General features: G+C 41.3%; 1 protein-coding gene across 6 annotated transcripts in view; it reads left to right on the top strand.

Moving 5' to 3' along the window:
• fer (fer (fps/fes related) tyrosine kinase) overlaps positions 1-15,436 on the top strand; it is a 75,639-nt gene that overhangs the window by 15,509 nt on the left and 44,694 nt on the right. For 2 of the 6 annotated variants that reach the window (XR_006924324.1, XM_046838730.1), the window contains exons 2-6: positions 3,395-3,442; positions 9,550-9,824; positions 10,000-10,173; positions 10,326-10,425; positions 11,955-12,138. Coding sequence is in view for 5 of the 6 variants with exons in the window: in XM_046838730.1 (XP_046694686.1) it covers positions 3,395-3,442; positions 9,550-9,824; positions 10,000-10,173; positions 10,326-10,425; positions 11,955-12,138 (781 nt within the window). In the remaining variant the exon portion in view is untranslated. Of the gene's footprint in view, positions 1-3,394; positions 3,443-7,341; positions 7,397-9,549; positions 9,825-9,999; positions 10,174-10,325; positions 10,426-10,725; positions 10,812-11,954; positions 12,139-15,436 lie in introns of those variants that run through there. The other 4 variants (XM_046838735.1, XM_046838732.1, XM_046838731.1 and 1 more) reach the window with 4 other exon arrangements.

Genomic DNA, 15,436 nt, shown 5'->3' with positions numbered 1-15,436 from the left:
GTGCGATTTTTTTTTAAATAATCAGAGGATCACCAATTTCCCTAATGCTGTGGCGAAAAATAGTGGAGCAATATCAGAAAGGAGTTTCTCAGAGAAAAATTGTAAAGAGTTTGAAGTTATCATCATCTACAGTGCATAATATCATCCACAAATTCAGAGAATCTGGAACAATCTCTGTGTGTAAGGGTCAAGGCCGGAAAACCATACTGGATGCTCGTGATCTTTGGGCCCTTAGACAGCACTGCATCACATACAGGAATGCTACTGTAATGGAAATCACAACATGGGCTCAGGAATACTTCCAGAAAACATTGTCGGTAAACACAATCCACCGTGCCATTCGCCCGTACCGGCTAAAACTATAGGTCAAAAAAGAAGCCATATCTAAACATGATTCAGAAGCGCAGGCGTTTTCTCTGGGCCAAGGCTCATTTAAAATGGACTGTGGCAAAGTGGAAAACTGTTCTGTGGTCAGACGAATTAAAACTTGAAGTTCTTTTTCGGCAAACTGGGATGCCACGCCATGTCATCCGGACTAAAGAGGATAAGGATAACCCAAGTTGTTATCAGTGCTCAGTTCAGAAGCCTGCATCTCTGATGTTATGGGGTTACATAATTGCGTGTTGCATGGGCAGCTTACACATCGGGGAAGGCACCATCAATGCTGAAATGTATAAAAAGTGTGTTTGAAGGCTGTTGCAAGCAAAGGTAGCAGTGCCACCAATTTACTGCAGCACCTCTAACAGAAGCATGCTGTCGAGTGGGGAGATGAACAAGACAGCTGCAGCACAAGATTGCGGTTAAACCAGCCGCATCTTGAAAATACACCGTTAAGCAGCCGCACTTTGTTTAGTTTTGCACGTCTAATCGTAGACTTACGGTATGGGTGGTGGGAGCAGTCAAAATACATGTAAAGGCGCTTCAGAACGGCGTTTCTGTTAAGTACCGTATTGAAACACTCATAAAACATTTTTTTTGAGGTTTGCTCAATCTTTTAAATAATTCTTATTTAGAATCTCCCTGTTTATTATATTCTAATTTAAAATTTTAACTCATTTTACTGTGGAGTTTTTAATAAAAGTAAAGTCAAAATCACTCCAAGCATCACTGCATTTTTAACCATGTTCCACATTCAAACACTCATAAAACATTTTTCTTAGTAGGTTTGCTCATTTTAGGTTATGTTATGTTTTATTTTCACAATTTACAATGGCAGGGCCTGCCATCTTGTAGTTTTGGCTTGTTGTTTCTGATTGCACTTTAACCCAAAGTGGGTTATAGTCCCAGAAGGGTAAATAAAATTCATTTAATAAAGTGAAAACTTTTTTGGATTTTTTTTTTTGTGTCATATGCAGATTGATTTTAAGCAGAGGAAAAAATTTTTGATTTAAATCGCAAATCGGATTTTTTTGTGAAAAAAATCTGGGATTTTTTTTTAGGCCCAGCCCTAACTTGTCTACTCGTTTGCAGGCTGTTATAAAAAGAAGAGCGGATACCACACAGTGGTAAACATGGCCTTGTCCCAACTTTTTTTAGATGTGTTGATGCCATGAAATTTAAAATCAACTTATTCTTCCCTTAAAATTATAAATTTTCTCAGTTTAAACATTTGATGTCATCTATGTTGTATTCTCAGTAAAATATTGAAATTTAAAATTTCCAAAACATTGCATTCTGTTTTTATTCACAATTTGTACAGTGTCCCAACTTTTTTGGAATCGGGTTTGTAGAAGACTGATCATGCACTTTTTTTCATGTGTGTGGTGTCGTTCAAACGTGTAGTTCCAACATGTCTAGTTCAGCCATGAAACTCCATGAACTGATTTTTGACTCTTTAATCTGGTGCCACCTGTATAAATTGTGGCAAGCTTGTTGGATAGAGTAGCAAGGAATGGGAGGCAAATAACAGATTTGCAAGCAAAAGCTGTATTTAGCTACTCTTTGCTTTTACTTTTCAGTGTCTCTTCTTTTTTATGCGCACACACTGCTCAGCATATCTGTCTGCCTTTCTAGGCCACAGGCCCCCAAACTATGGCCGCCCCATATATATATACTCGTTGTTAATATTTGATTAATTATCTAATTATATTTATTAATTAATATATTTCTATTTATTTTCATAAACACATCTTCATGATTAAGTACTGTTTTTTTTTGTTTTTTTGTATTCTTTTTTAATTTTGTTATCCACTATCGACCTATAGTTATAAACGTAGGCTAATTATCAGGACACAAGCCTTCTAGCTACTATTAGCTACTATCTAGCCATTATAAGAACAAAGTCTTCTTCTCCATTTATTGTGACTGGTTGTCCTGTGTAGAGGTCGACCGAGATGGGTTATTCTCTAGCCGATGCCGAAATTTAGAAAGTAGGGCAGCCGATGGCGGATCTATGATGCCAATTTTTTTGAGTGTCGGTCTGCTTTAGTTTTTTCCTTCAGTGTTGGCTCTGGTTGGACGGAATCAGCTGTTTCTTGGCTAGTTTCTCAATAAATTAAAAAATGGCAAAAATTGGCCTGATTAATCGTCTAGCAGATCAATCCGTTGACCTCTAGTTTTGTGCATCCAATCCATTTTGCTATGGCTTTCTTCTTGGTCTGATGTTCTTTAGTCACTATTGTAATTTGAATCACTCAGAAATGCTGTTGCAATTTTTTGCTGAAATGCAGAAGGTTTATTTGAACTTGCTGGCTCATTCTTGCCGTTAGAACTGTTGTAACTGTAAAATTGATAAAGGAGGAAAACAAGTTAATATGATTATTCATTCTGTCACACACCTCTTTTACTCAAACGTGTCTGCACACATGCGCGCACGCACGCACACAAACAAACTGAATAAAGCTATCAAAAGTAAAAAACATAGCATAGTATTCATTGTTTACATGAAATATAGATTAATACTTGCTACAAGAATTTACAAAGTTACAAAAAAAAGCTAAGAAAGTTATTCAGTCAGGAGCAGTGAGTGATTTTGTGCCAAGTGTCTGTCATGCTTGCCCCAGGTAATCGAGCAGTCCTTATTGTATAAAGTTCAGGGTTTCTTTAAAGCAAAACAGCTTTCTATTTCCTAACTATCATATGTCTTAGATGTTGTGGCAGCTTTTTGTTGTTTTCCTTATTAATTTCTCTTTTGTTCTCCCTTTAACTGTTGTTTACCATACTTCTGATATGTTCATTCCAACTCATGTTTCTAAAAAGTTCTCAGCATATCTGTTATTATTTTATTTTAGAGGTCATGAACTGTAAAAGCTACACTTTATGAAAAAAAGTATTGTGACAGCTGCCCTTTCCAGCCATATGTGCTTAATCCATAACATCTTAATATAAAGTTGGAGGCACACAATTGTATAGATTGTATGTATTTGACAGCATTAAAATTTCCCTTTAATTTCAGCTAAGAAACCAAAACCTGTTCCAGAAAGACGGTGCTCCAGTGCACAAGGTGAGCTTCATGAAGATATGGTTTAAATGGGTGGGAATGGATTGCTATAGAGTTCTAACCGCAGCTTTACATAACAGGTTCAGTTATTATAACGCCGAATGGTAATTATATCCAGAATGGGATGTTCAAAAAGCACATTAAAATCTTCAGGTGTCCACAAGCTTTTGTCCATAAAAAAGTGTAAAAGCTGCTGTACGTCTCTAGATCTTCTTCCCCATGTCAAGATCAAGTGATTTCCTGTGACAACTCTCAGAATCCATTACTTTGAATCACACACAGTGGCATCATGACATCGATTTGTTCACTCCCTTGTTGTTTTTTTGACTAAACTACTACAATTTACTTCTGCCAGGCATGCAGGAGAACATTATTCAACCCCAGAGTTACACTTTTGGTACTAGCCTTAAAGTAAAAGCATCAAACAAATCAAACATTCATACCACAATAGGAACACAAAATACTGTACATAGAAGTGCCTCATTTTTTTTTTGCATATTAAAGATGGTTATGTATATTAAATTCTTCTACTTTTTATTATTATGATTCTGTCAAAAAAGGCAATGCAAAATAATTAGTTTATCACATTCTAACATTGTGAATACAGTTAACTGAAACTACAGATTTCCTCACCCTCCTGCCATCAGGAAAGCGGTTCCGAAGCATTCGGGCCGTCACATCCAGACTTAACAGCTTTTTCCCACAAGCCATCAGGCTCCTCAATACACAAAACTGAAATGGAACTCTCTATTACACTGTTTACCTGCTGTTTTGTGCACCTCTTGACTGCTGCTACTGCTGTTATTTTGCATTGCATTGTGTTTGTTTATATACTCCCAGTTATAGTTTTTATAGTTCTTTGCACAGTACTGTATAATCAGAGTATACAGTAGGTTTACTGGTTGGCTCTATCTTGGGTTATGTGTTTTGTCTTGTGTTGTCTGTCTGCACTGTTTGCACTAGGTTGCACTCAATGCAGTTTATGTAGCTTGTGTTATGTTGTAGCTCTGTTGTTTAGTGTCGCACCAGGGTTCTGGAGGAACGTTGTCTCGTTTTTACTGTGTACCACTGTGTATAGTAGAAATTACAAAGCCACTTGACTTTAATTTAATATCTTCCACTCAGATTTTTTTGATAGACTATAGATCATGTGATACTTATACATGGACCAATGTTACTACTGTCTGCTACACTATTTTTCACAGTTAACACAATTAATAAATTTTTTCCCCCACAGTTGATTCCAAGATCAGGCACTTAGAGGCACATGTGATTTTAGAGAGTATGCTGGGCCAAAGTGAACAGTGGTTCACAAACCTAGTAGTCACAGTTCATAGATAAAGTTACTAGCAAAAGTTACTACAAACATGACCATAGTAAAGGTCTTGAGTTCTTTTGTCTTTCAGAGTTGTTTTTTCCCCTGACAATTATTTTTGATCAGACTATTTCTTTGACTACTACTTCTTATTACGGCTTCTCCCATTAGGGGTCGCCACAGTGGATCATCTGTCTCCATACCTCCCTGTCCTCTACATCTGACTCTTTCAACCCAACTACCTGCATGTCTTCCCTCACCACATCCATAAACCTTCTCCTTGGTCTTCCTCTTTTTCTCCTTCCTGCTGGCTCCATCCTCAGCATTCTTCTACCGATATACCCCATGTCCCTCCTCTGCACATGTCCAATCCATCTCAATCTCACCTCCCTCGCTTTGTCTCCAAAACGTCCTACATGCGCTGTCCCTCCTTATTAACTAGTTTCTAATCCTGTCCATCCTCGTTACTCCCACCGAAAACCTCAACATCTTCAGCTCTGCTACCTCCAGCTCTGCCTCTTGTCTTTACTCAATGCCACTGTCTCTAAACCATACATCGCAGGTCTCACCACAGTCCTTTAAACTTTCCCTTTCACTCTTGCAGATACCCTTCTATCACAAATTACTCCTGCCACTTTTCTCCACCCACTCCACCCTGCCTGCACTCTTTTCTTTACTTTTCTAACACACTCTCCATTACTTTGCACTGTTAACCCCAGGTACCTGAACTCCTCCACCTTCTCCACCTCTTTTCCCTGCAGCCGCACCACTCCACTGCCCTTCCTTTCATTTACACACATGTACTCTGTCTTACTCCTACTGACTTTCATTCCTCTTCTCTCCCGCACGTACCTTCAGCTCTCCAGGCTTTTCTCAACGTGCTCCCTACTCTCACCACAAATAACAATATAATCCGCAAACATCATAGTCCAGGAAGGCTCCTGTCTGACCTTGTCAGTCAACCTGTCCATCACCACTGCAAACAGGAAAGGGCTCAGAGCCAATCCTTGATGCAGTCCAACCTCCACCTTGAACCAGTCTGTCGTTCCTACTGCACACTTCACTGCTGTCACACTGTCCTCATACATGTCCTGCACCACCCTCACATACTTCTCTGACACACCTGACTTCCTTATACAATACCACAACTCCTCTCTTGGCACCCTGTCGTACGCTTTCTCTAAATCCACCAACACACAATGCAGCTCCTTCTGACCTTTCGTCTGTGGTGCTCTTCCTTCTACATAAAACCATACTGTTGCTCACAGTTGGTCATTTCTTCTCTCAGTCTTGCTTCCACTACTCTTTCCCATAAGTTTATGGTGTGACTGATCAAATTAAACCTTCTTTCGGCTTCTCCCGTTAGGGGTCACCACAGCGGATCCTCCGCACGTTTTGATTTGGCACATGTTTTTACGCTGGATGCCCTTCCTAACGCAACCCTCCCCAATTTATCCGGGCTTGGGACCGGCACTGAGAGTGGCTGGGGATGGTTGTGTGAGTGATCAAATTATTCCTCTGTAATTACTGCAGGTCTGCACATCTCTCTTGTTCTTAAAAATTGGTACCCGCAAACTCCTTCTCCACTCCTCAGGCATCCTCTCACCTTCCAAAATCCTGTTAAACAATCTTGTTAAAAACTCCTTTTCATCCTCTTAATTGCTGCTCTCACTTCCTCCTTACTAATCCTATCCACTTCCTGCTTCACCAACTCCACACCACCCAACCTTCTCGCTCTCTCTCATTTTCCTCATTCATCAGCTGCTCAAAATACTCCCTCCATTTTCTCAACACACTCTCCTCACTAGTCAACACATTTCCATCTCCACCCTTTATTGCTCTAACTTGCAGCACATTCTTCCTGGCCAATCGGTAAAAATCCTTTTCTCCTTCCTTAGTGTCCAACTTCTCATACAGCTGCTCATATGCCTTTTCCTTGGCTGTTGCCACATCCCTCTTCACCTGCTGCCGCATCTCCTTGTACTCTTGTCTACTTTTCTCATCACTCTGTCGATCCCAATTCTGTTTTGCCAACCTCTTTCTTCTTATGCTTTCCTGCACTACCTCATTCCACCACCACGTCTCTTTGTCTTCCTTTCTATTTCCAGATGTCACACCAAGTAGCTTTCTAGCTGTCTCCCTTATCACTTCTGCAGTAGTTGCCCAATCATCTAGGACCTTTTTACCACCACCGAGCCCCTGTCTGACCTCTTTCCTGAATCTCTCACTACAGTCTTCCTCCTTCAGTTTCCACAGTCTTATTTTTCTTTGTCCTCGCTCTCCTTCTCTTCTTCTTCACCTCCAAAACCATCCTACAGACCACCATCCGATGCTGTCTAGCTACACTGTCCCCTGCCAACACCTTACAGTCTCCAATCTCCTTCAGGTTACATCTCCTACATAGAACATAGTCCACCTGTGTGCAACTTCTTCCACTCTTAATCACCCTATGATCCTCCTTCTTCTTATAATAAGTGTTTACCACTGCCATTTCCATCCTTTTAGCAAAATCCACCACCATCTGCCCTTCCACATTCCTCTCCTTAAAGCCATACCTACCCATCACCTCCTCATCACCAGTAGCCCAATTTCCACCGGTACCCTGTTGGCGGTCGTTGGTAACCTGGGCCTCGACCGATCCGGTATGAATTTCTCTTTTGTGATCCGCATATTTGATTTGGTGCATGTTTTATGCTCAATGCCCTTCCTAACGCAACCCTCCTTATTTACCAGGACCGGCACTAAGAGTGGGTTAGACTATTTCTTTGACTGAGAGGCAGAAAATAGTTTTAATGATTTTCCACATATTGTAATATCAAGGGGTAAATTTTATATGCATAGATGCTAGCACCAATGCTAATGTTTTATAGTTAGAGCAAGGTGTTGTGAAGCTTGTTACTTTTTTAAATAAATATGAAATTTTTTAAACCACTTGGTGGTTTATTTTTATGAAATTCCCGTTTGTTTTTTGAAAACTTTAAATAGTAATTAGATTTATAGAAGTGATTTTGTTTTAGCTAAATATAGTGTGTTTGTGTGTGTGTGTGTGTGTGTGTGTGTGTGTGTGTGTGTGTGTGTGTACAGTGGGACAAAAAAGTATTTAGTCAGCCAACAATTTTGCAAGTTCTCCCACTTAAAAAGATGCGAGAGGCCTGTAATTTTCATCATAGGTACACTTCAACTATGAGAGACTAAAGGAGGAAAAAAATCCTGAAAATCACATTTTTTATGAATTTATTTGCAAATTATGGTGGAAAATAAGTATTTGGTCAATAACAAAAGTTCATCTTAATACTTTGTTATATACCCTTTGTTGGCAATGATAGAGATCAAACATTTTCTGTAAGTCTCCACGAGGTTTTTACACACGGTTTCTGGTAGTTTGGCCCATTCCTCCATGCAGATCCCCTCTAGAGAAGTGATGTTTTGGGGCTGTCGCTGGGCAACACGGATTTTCAACTCCCTCCAAAGATTTTTTATGGGGTTGAGATCTGGAGACTGGCTAGGCCACTCCAGGACCTTGAAATGCTTCTTATGAAGCCACTCCTTTGTTGCCCTGATCATTGTCATGCAGAAAGACCCAGCCACCTTTTATCTTCAATGCCCTTGCTATTGATAGGAGGTTTTCACTCAAGATACATGACCCCATTAATTCTTTCCTTTACATGGATCAGTCGTCCTGGTCCCTTTGCAAAAAAACAGCCCCAAAGCATGATGTTTCCACCCCATGCTTCACAGTAGATATGGTGTTCTTCGGATGCAACTCAGCATTCTTTCTCATCCAAACACGACAAGTTGAGTTTTTACCAAAACGTTCTATTTTGGTTTCATCTGACCATATGACATTCTCCCAATCCTCTTCTGGATCATCCAAATGCTCTTTAGCAAACTTCAGACGGGCCTGCACATGTACTGGCTTAAGCACGGGGACACATCTGGCACTGCAGGATTTGAGTCCCTGGTGGCGTAGTGTGTTACTGATGGTAGCCTTTGTTACTTTGGTCCCAGCTCTCTGCAGGTCATTCACTAGGTCCCCCCGTGTGGTTCTGGGATTTTTGCTCACCGTTCTTGTGATCATTTTGACCCCACGGAGTGAGATCTTGCGTAGAGCCCCAGATTGAGAGAGATTATCAGTGGCCTTGTATGTCTTCCATTTTCTAATAATTGCTCCCACAGTTGATTTCTTCACACCAAAACAATTTTGTTTCTGGTGTCCTTTGACAGCTCTTTGGTCTTGGCCATAGTGAAGTTTGAAGTCTGACTGTTTGAGGTTGTGGACAGGTGTCTTTTATACTGATAACAAGTTCAAACAGGTGCCATTAATACAGATAACAAGTGGAGAAGAGGAGCCTTTTAAAGAAGTTGTTACAGGTCTGTGACAGCCAGAAATTATTTTTTGTAGGTGACCAAATACTTATTTTCCACCATAATTTGCAAATAAATTCTTTAAAAATTTTCACATTTTGTCTCTGATAGTTGAAGTGTACCTATGTTGAAAATTACAGGCCACTCTTATTTTTTCAAGTGGGAGAACTTGCACAATTGGTGGCTGACTCTTTTTTGCCCCACTGTGTGTGTGTGTGTGTGCGTGTGTGTGCGTGTGTGTGTGTGTGTGTGTGCGTGTGTGTGCGTGTGTGTGCGTGCGTGTGTGCGTGCGTGCGTGCGTGCGTGCGTGCGCGTGCGTGTGTGCGCGTGCGTGTGTGTGTGTGCGTGTGTGTGTGTATACTTATACATATTGTATATAACTATTTTCCTGATTGACAAATATATGACTTCATTTATTGCTATTTTTTAGCTGTATATTACAAGAAATGCAGACTTGAAAGCAACCACCCAAGAGATTACTGTGTTCCTGGTGAAATGGGGTTCGGTCAGGACCTAAGAAACTCCCACGAGGGCCTAATCAAACTGCAGGACTGGGAGCTGAAGCTACTAGAAACAGTGAAGCGCTTTATGACTCTTCGTGTTAAGAGTGACAAGGAGTATGCATCACTTCTTCTCAACATTACCCAGCAAGTGGACAAACAAGACAACTCCTCACAGATCCAGTACATCAGCACTGTCTCTAAGGTGACTAGTGCTTCCTAATTTGATACATTGACTTTAGATGAGGGGTAGAGGATGTTATTGACAGAAGTAACTATGTCCATGTACATTACGTTATTGTAGTACAATGTGTTGAAGACAGACTTGGTCTTTGCTCAGATGAACTAATTCTGATAATTTTATGCTCTGCTGTTATTAGTCGTGGGCTCAGATGGTACAGCAGACAGAACAGCTTAGTAAGATCATGAAGTCTAATGCTGAAGAGCTGAATTCTGGCCCACTACATCGTCTCACCATGATGATCAAAGACAAACAGCAGTTGAAGAGAAGCTACCAGAGTATCCACCAGCAGATTGAGTTTGAGTTAAACAAGGCAAGTAAAGTAATATTTAATTCTTGAAATAAAAACAACAAAAAAATGTTCACCTGCATTTTGATTTCTATCGAAATATTTTTCACTGTATGATATGATCCAGGCTTATGAGGCAGGTGATGAGATCTAGGCACATGCTTATTTTTTTCCAGGTTACAAAAACTGATATTGAAAAGCTGAAGGGTGTTTACAAACAATTAACTAAAGATGCTCATAGTGCCAAAGAGAAATACAAGGAGGCAATTATGAAAGGTAAGGATTTTGTTAACCCCTGTATGCAATTTTATTTGAGACTCAGCACTTTATTGTATCTCCTTTATTTAGTTTAATTATTCGAAGTAAATTTTAACAAAAAGCATTTCTTGTTGATACCAATGTGTATAAATCATCCAAATATTATATAGTGTTGTGAAAAAGTATTTGCCCCTTATTGATTTTATTTAATTTTTTTGGTATATTTGTCACACTCAAATGATTCAGATAATTAAGCACATTTGCATAATACACAAAGATAAACCGAGTAAATGCAAATTGCAGTTTTTAAATTCACAGGTGCGCAACGAGGACTCATCCAGGAGCTCATAAAAGAACTCAGAACAGCATCTAAAGAACTGCAGGCCTCAATTGCCTCAGTTAAGGTCAGTGTTCATGATTCAACAATAAGAAATAGACTGGGAAAAATGACATCCAAAAAGAAAGGCTCATCTCACATTTGCCAAAAAACATCTTAATTATCCCCAAGACATTTGGGCAAATATTCTGTAGACTAAAATCTTTTGAAAGTATTACTTCTTGGAAGGAGTGTGTCCCGTTGCATGTGGCATAAAAATTAACACAGCATTTCATAAAAAGAACATCATACCAACAGTAAAACATGGTGGTGGTAATGTGATGGTCTGGGGCTGCTTTGCTCCTTCAAGACCTGGATGACTTGCCATAATCAATGGAACCATGAATTCTGCACTCTATCGGAAAATCCTGAAAGAGAATCTCCTGCCATGAGTTCATGACCTCAAGCACCAGCACACTTGGGCTTTGCTGCAGGACAATGATCGGAAACACATCCTGAAATGTTTCGGGAAGTGTTTACATCCTGCAGTGTACCAGCAAGTCCATCTCTGAATAGCTCAAAAAACAAAATTAAGCTTTTCGAGTGGTCTAGTCAAAGCCTGGACAAAAAATCTGATTGAGATGCCGTGGCATGACCATAAACAGGCCTTTCATGCTTGAAAACCCTCCAGTGTGGCTGAAGTAAAACAATTCAGCAGAGTAGAGTGGGCCAAAATTCCTCTACACCAATATGAAAGATTTATTGCCACTAATCGCAAATGCTTTATTGTAGTTTTTACCAGTTATTAGGTTTGGGGGCAATTTCTTTTTCACATGGGGCAGGCAAGTGTTTTCAGCTTTTTTCTTATTAAATGAAATCATAATGCATTTATTAAGATTATCTTTGTTTAGTATTAAAGTTTGCTTGATGATCTGAATCATTTAATTTTGACAAATATGCAAAAAAGTGGGCAAATACTTTTTCCACATCACTGTGTATTTATGTTTATGTATTTATGTTTAAATACATGTTTAAAGTAAAAAAAACTGGTTTTATCCTCTGTCATTTTTAAGGCATTATTGTAAAAGTTTATTAGGTTGAAGGCTTCATTGTAAGATCACATACTGATTAGCCTGTGGGTGTGGTTGCTGAGCCCAAAAGTTAGTGGCTTAAATCAGGGCTAAAATTTTGTAATGTGTGCTAGGTTCAACCTAAATGTTGCTTTCTGTAGGTAAGGAGCCAGAGAAGGCCCGTGAACGCTATGACAAAGCCACCATGAAGCTGCACAATTTGCACAACCAGTATGTGCTAGCAGTGCATAGTGCACAGCTCCACCATGAACATTATCATGAAAACACTCTCCCTCTCCTGCTCGACTCTTTGCAGAAGATGCAAGAGGAGATGGTCAGCGCCTTGTGAGTCTTGCACGTTAGACAAACCTTACACACTTACAATATGGAGTTTTAAGTTTGTTTTCATTTACTTTTTTATTTACATTTAAAGAAGGTTGTTAAATGCATAGCTTTTTCATTACATGGATATTGCTGCTAATAAGCATTTTAAAATACGCATTTAGTTTTAACAAGTCCAGACATTATTACATCTTTTCTTTATATATGTAAAAAATCTCTTACTATAAAAATATATTATTGCTATTAAATTGGTACCTATATTAATTCAAGTTTTCGTTTTAAGTTAGATGAAAATTTTTTCAAGAGAGTCAAGTCAAGAAGCTTTTATTGTCAACCATATATAGCTGACGCAGTACACAGTGAAATGAAACAATGTTTCTCCAGAACCCTGATGCTACATAAAACAACAATCCCAGAAACAGACAACACAGGGCCAAGGACTAGTAAGAAAAATTCTTGCCACATAAAGCGCATGTGTGCAACCTGGTGCAAACAGTGCAAAAAGACAACACAAGGCAGTGCAAGACAACATAGGACAGTGCAAGACAATACACAAAACACAAAATAGCTCCACCAGTAAACCTGTTGTAATGAGATAAAGTGAACAGTAGCAAAATTGTAAACAGAATATTGTGCAAATGAGCAAATAGCAGAAGATGTGCAAAAACGGCATGTAAACACTTTGTGGTATTGATTTAGTGTGAGTGGTAGTGAATTATGGGTGTGCGAAGTGAGTATGAGTGTGTGTTGAGTCTAAACATCTGTACAGGTCTGTACAGATCCCCTGATGATAGGAGAGTGAAAAGTGTGTGTGACGGGTGTGTTTGGTCATCCACAATGTGGTCATCCACAATTGTGGTCATCCACAATGCTGTTGACTTTGCTGATGCAGCGTGTGGTGTATATGTCCATGATAGTGGGGAGAGAGACTCTGATGATCTTCTCAGCTGTCCTCACTATCCTCTGTCGGGTCTTGCGATCCGAGACGGTGCATTTTCCAAACCAGGCAGTGATGCAGCTGCTCAGGATGCTCTCAATAGTCCCTTTGTACAATGTGGTCAGGATGGGGGGAGGAAGATGAGCTTTCCTCAGCCTTCTCAGGAAGTAGAGACGCTGCTGGGACTTCTTGGTGATGGAGTAACCAGGTGAGGTTATCCGTCAAGTGAACACCAAGGAATTTGGTGCTCTTGACGATCTCCACTGAGGCTCCATCAATAATCAATGGAGATTGGTCGCTCTGTGCTCTCCTGAAGTCCACAACCATCTCTTTGGTTTTGTCAACGTTCAGAGACAGGTTGTTTGCTCCACACCAGGCAGTTAACCGATGCACCGCCTCTCTGTATGCTGACTCTTTGTTCTTGCTGATTAGACCCACCACGGTCGTGTCATCGGCAAACTTGTGTGGTTGGAGCTGTGCATTGCTACACAGTCGTTAATAAGCAGAGTGAACAGCAGTTGGCTGAGCACACAGCCCTGAGGGGCCCCAGTGCTCAGTGTGGTGGTGCTGGAGATGCTGTTCCTGATCCGGACTAACTGAGGTCTCCCAGTCAGGAAGTCCAGGATCTAGATGCAGAGGGAGGTGTTCAGGCTCAGTAGGCTCAACTTCTCAATCAGGTGCTGTGTTGAATGATTGTGTTGAATGCTGAGCTGAAGTCAATGAACAGCATTCGTACATATGAGTCCTTTCTGTCCAGGTGGGTGAGGGCCAAATGGAGGGTTGTGGAGATGGCATTGTCCGTGGAACGGTTTGGACGATATATGCAAACTGCATGGAGGTCCAGGGAGGGTGGAAGCTGGGTCTTAATGTGCCTCATGACGAGTTGCACGAAGCACTTCATCATGATGGGTGCGAGCGTGACGGGACGATAGTCATTGAGGCAGGAGACAGTAGACTTCTTTGGCACAGGAACAATGGTTGTTGTCTTGAGGCACGTGGGAACAACGTTGCTGCTCGGGGAGATGTTGAAGATGTCAGTGAAGACATCCGCTAGCTGTTCTGCACATTCCCTGAGCACTCTGCCAGGAATGTTGTCAGGTCATGCAGACTTCCGTGGGTTAACTCTGCGTAGAGTTATCCTCACTTCAGCTGTGGTTAGACAGAGCACCTGGTCAGTGGGAGGAGGGGTGGTCTTCCTCGCCTTCACGTTATTCTGTACCTTAAACCTGGCATAGAAGTCATTCAGCGCATCTGGGAGGGAGCCGTCACGGTCACAAGCAGGTGATGTTGTCTTGTAGTTTGTGATTGCCTGGATGCCCTGCCACATGTGCCGGGTGTCTCCGCTGTCCTGGAAGTGGGCGTGGATCTTCTTTGCATGTGTGCGCTTCGCCTCTCTGATGGCACGGGACAGTTTGGCCCTTGCTGTTCTTAAGGTCGTCTTGTCCCCTGTTCTGAAGGCAGAGTCTCTTTGTTTCAACAGCACATGCAAATTTGCAGTCATCCATGGCTTTTGGTTGGATGGTCTTGGAAATGGTTACATTATCAACGCATTTGGTCGCTGTTGATGTGTACTCCTCCAAGTTGATGGAATCGCTGTTGGTTGCAGCCTCTCTAAACATCTTGGTGCACCAAAACAGTCTTGAAGAGCAGAAGTAGCTCCTGCTGGCCAGGTTTTCACCTGTTTCAGAACCGGTTTAGAGCGTCTGATGAGCGGTCTGTATGCTGGAATTAACATAACAGCGCTGTGGTCTGAGTAGCCGAGATGGGGGCGGGGCTCCGCACAATACGCGATGGGGATGTTTGTATAAACAAGATCCAGCATGTTCACTCCTCTCATTGCAAAGTCCACATGCTGATGGGGTTTAGGGAGCACAGTCCTGAGATATACATGGTTGAAATCTCCGGCGATAATAAACAGTCCGTCGGGGTGAGCATTCTGCAGGTCACTAATAGTGCCATTGGGTTCACACAATGCCTCCTTAGCATTAGCGCTGGGAGGAATGTACACTCCGACATTGAAAACAGTGGTGAATAAAATGGTCTGCTTCTAACAGTCACAAACTCCACTAACGATGAGCAGTAAGCACAGAGTTCTTGCACCATTTTGTGTAAACACACACGCCACCACCGCGAGTCTTACCACACAGAGCTGCGTTTCTGTCGGCACGAAACACGGTTAGCCTGTCTAGCTGGATGGCGGCTTCCGGAACTCTGTCGCTGAGCCAAAACAAAGACGCAGCAGTCTCCAGTTTATTGTCCAGGGAGCAGACGTTTAAAATAAAAATGGACGGGAGAGCCGGCCGGCTAGAGTTAGCATTTAGCCTAGCACGGACACCCGCCCGCTTGCCGCGCTTCCGCTTCCCC

The sequence above is a fragment of the Silurus meridionalis genome, chromosome 25 (genome assembly GCF_014805685.1).
Source record: "Silurus meridionalis isolate SWU-2019-XX chromosome 25, ASM1480568v1, whole genome shotgun sequence".
Classification (NCBI taxonomy): Eukaryota; Metazoa; Chordata; class Actinopteri; order Siluriformes; family Siluridae; genus Silurus; species Silurus meridionalis.
Note: the sequence above shows the minus strand (reverse complement) of the source record. Positions and strands in the feature narration are given on the sequence as shown.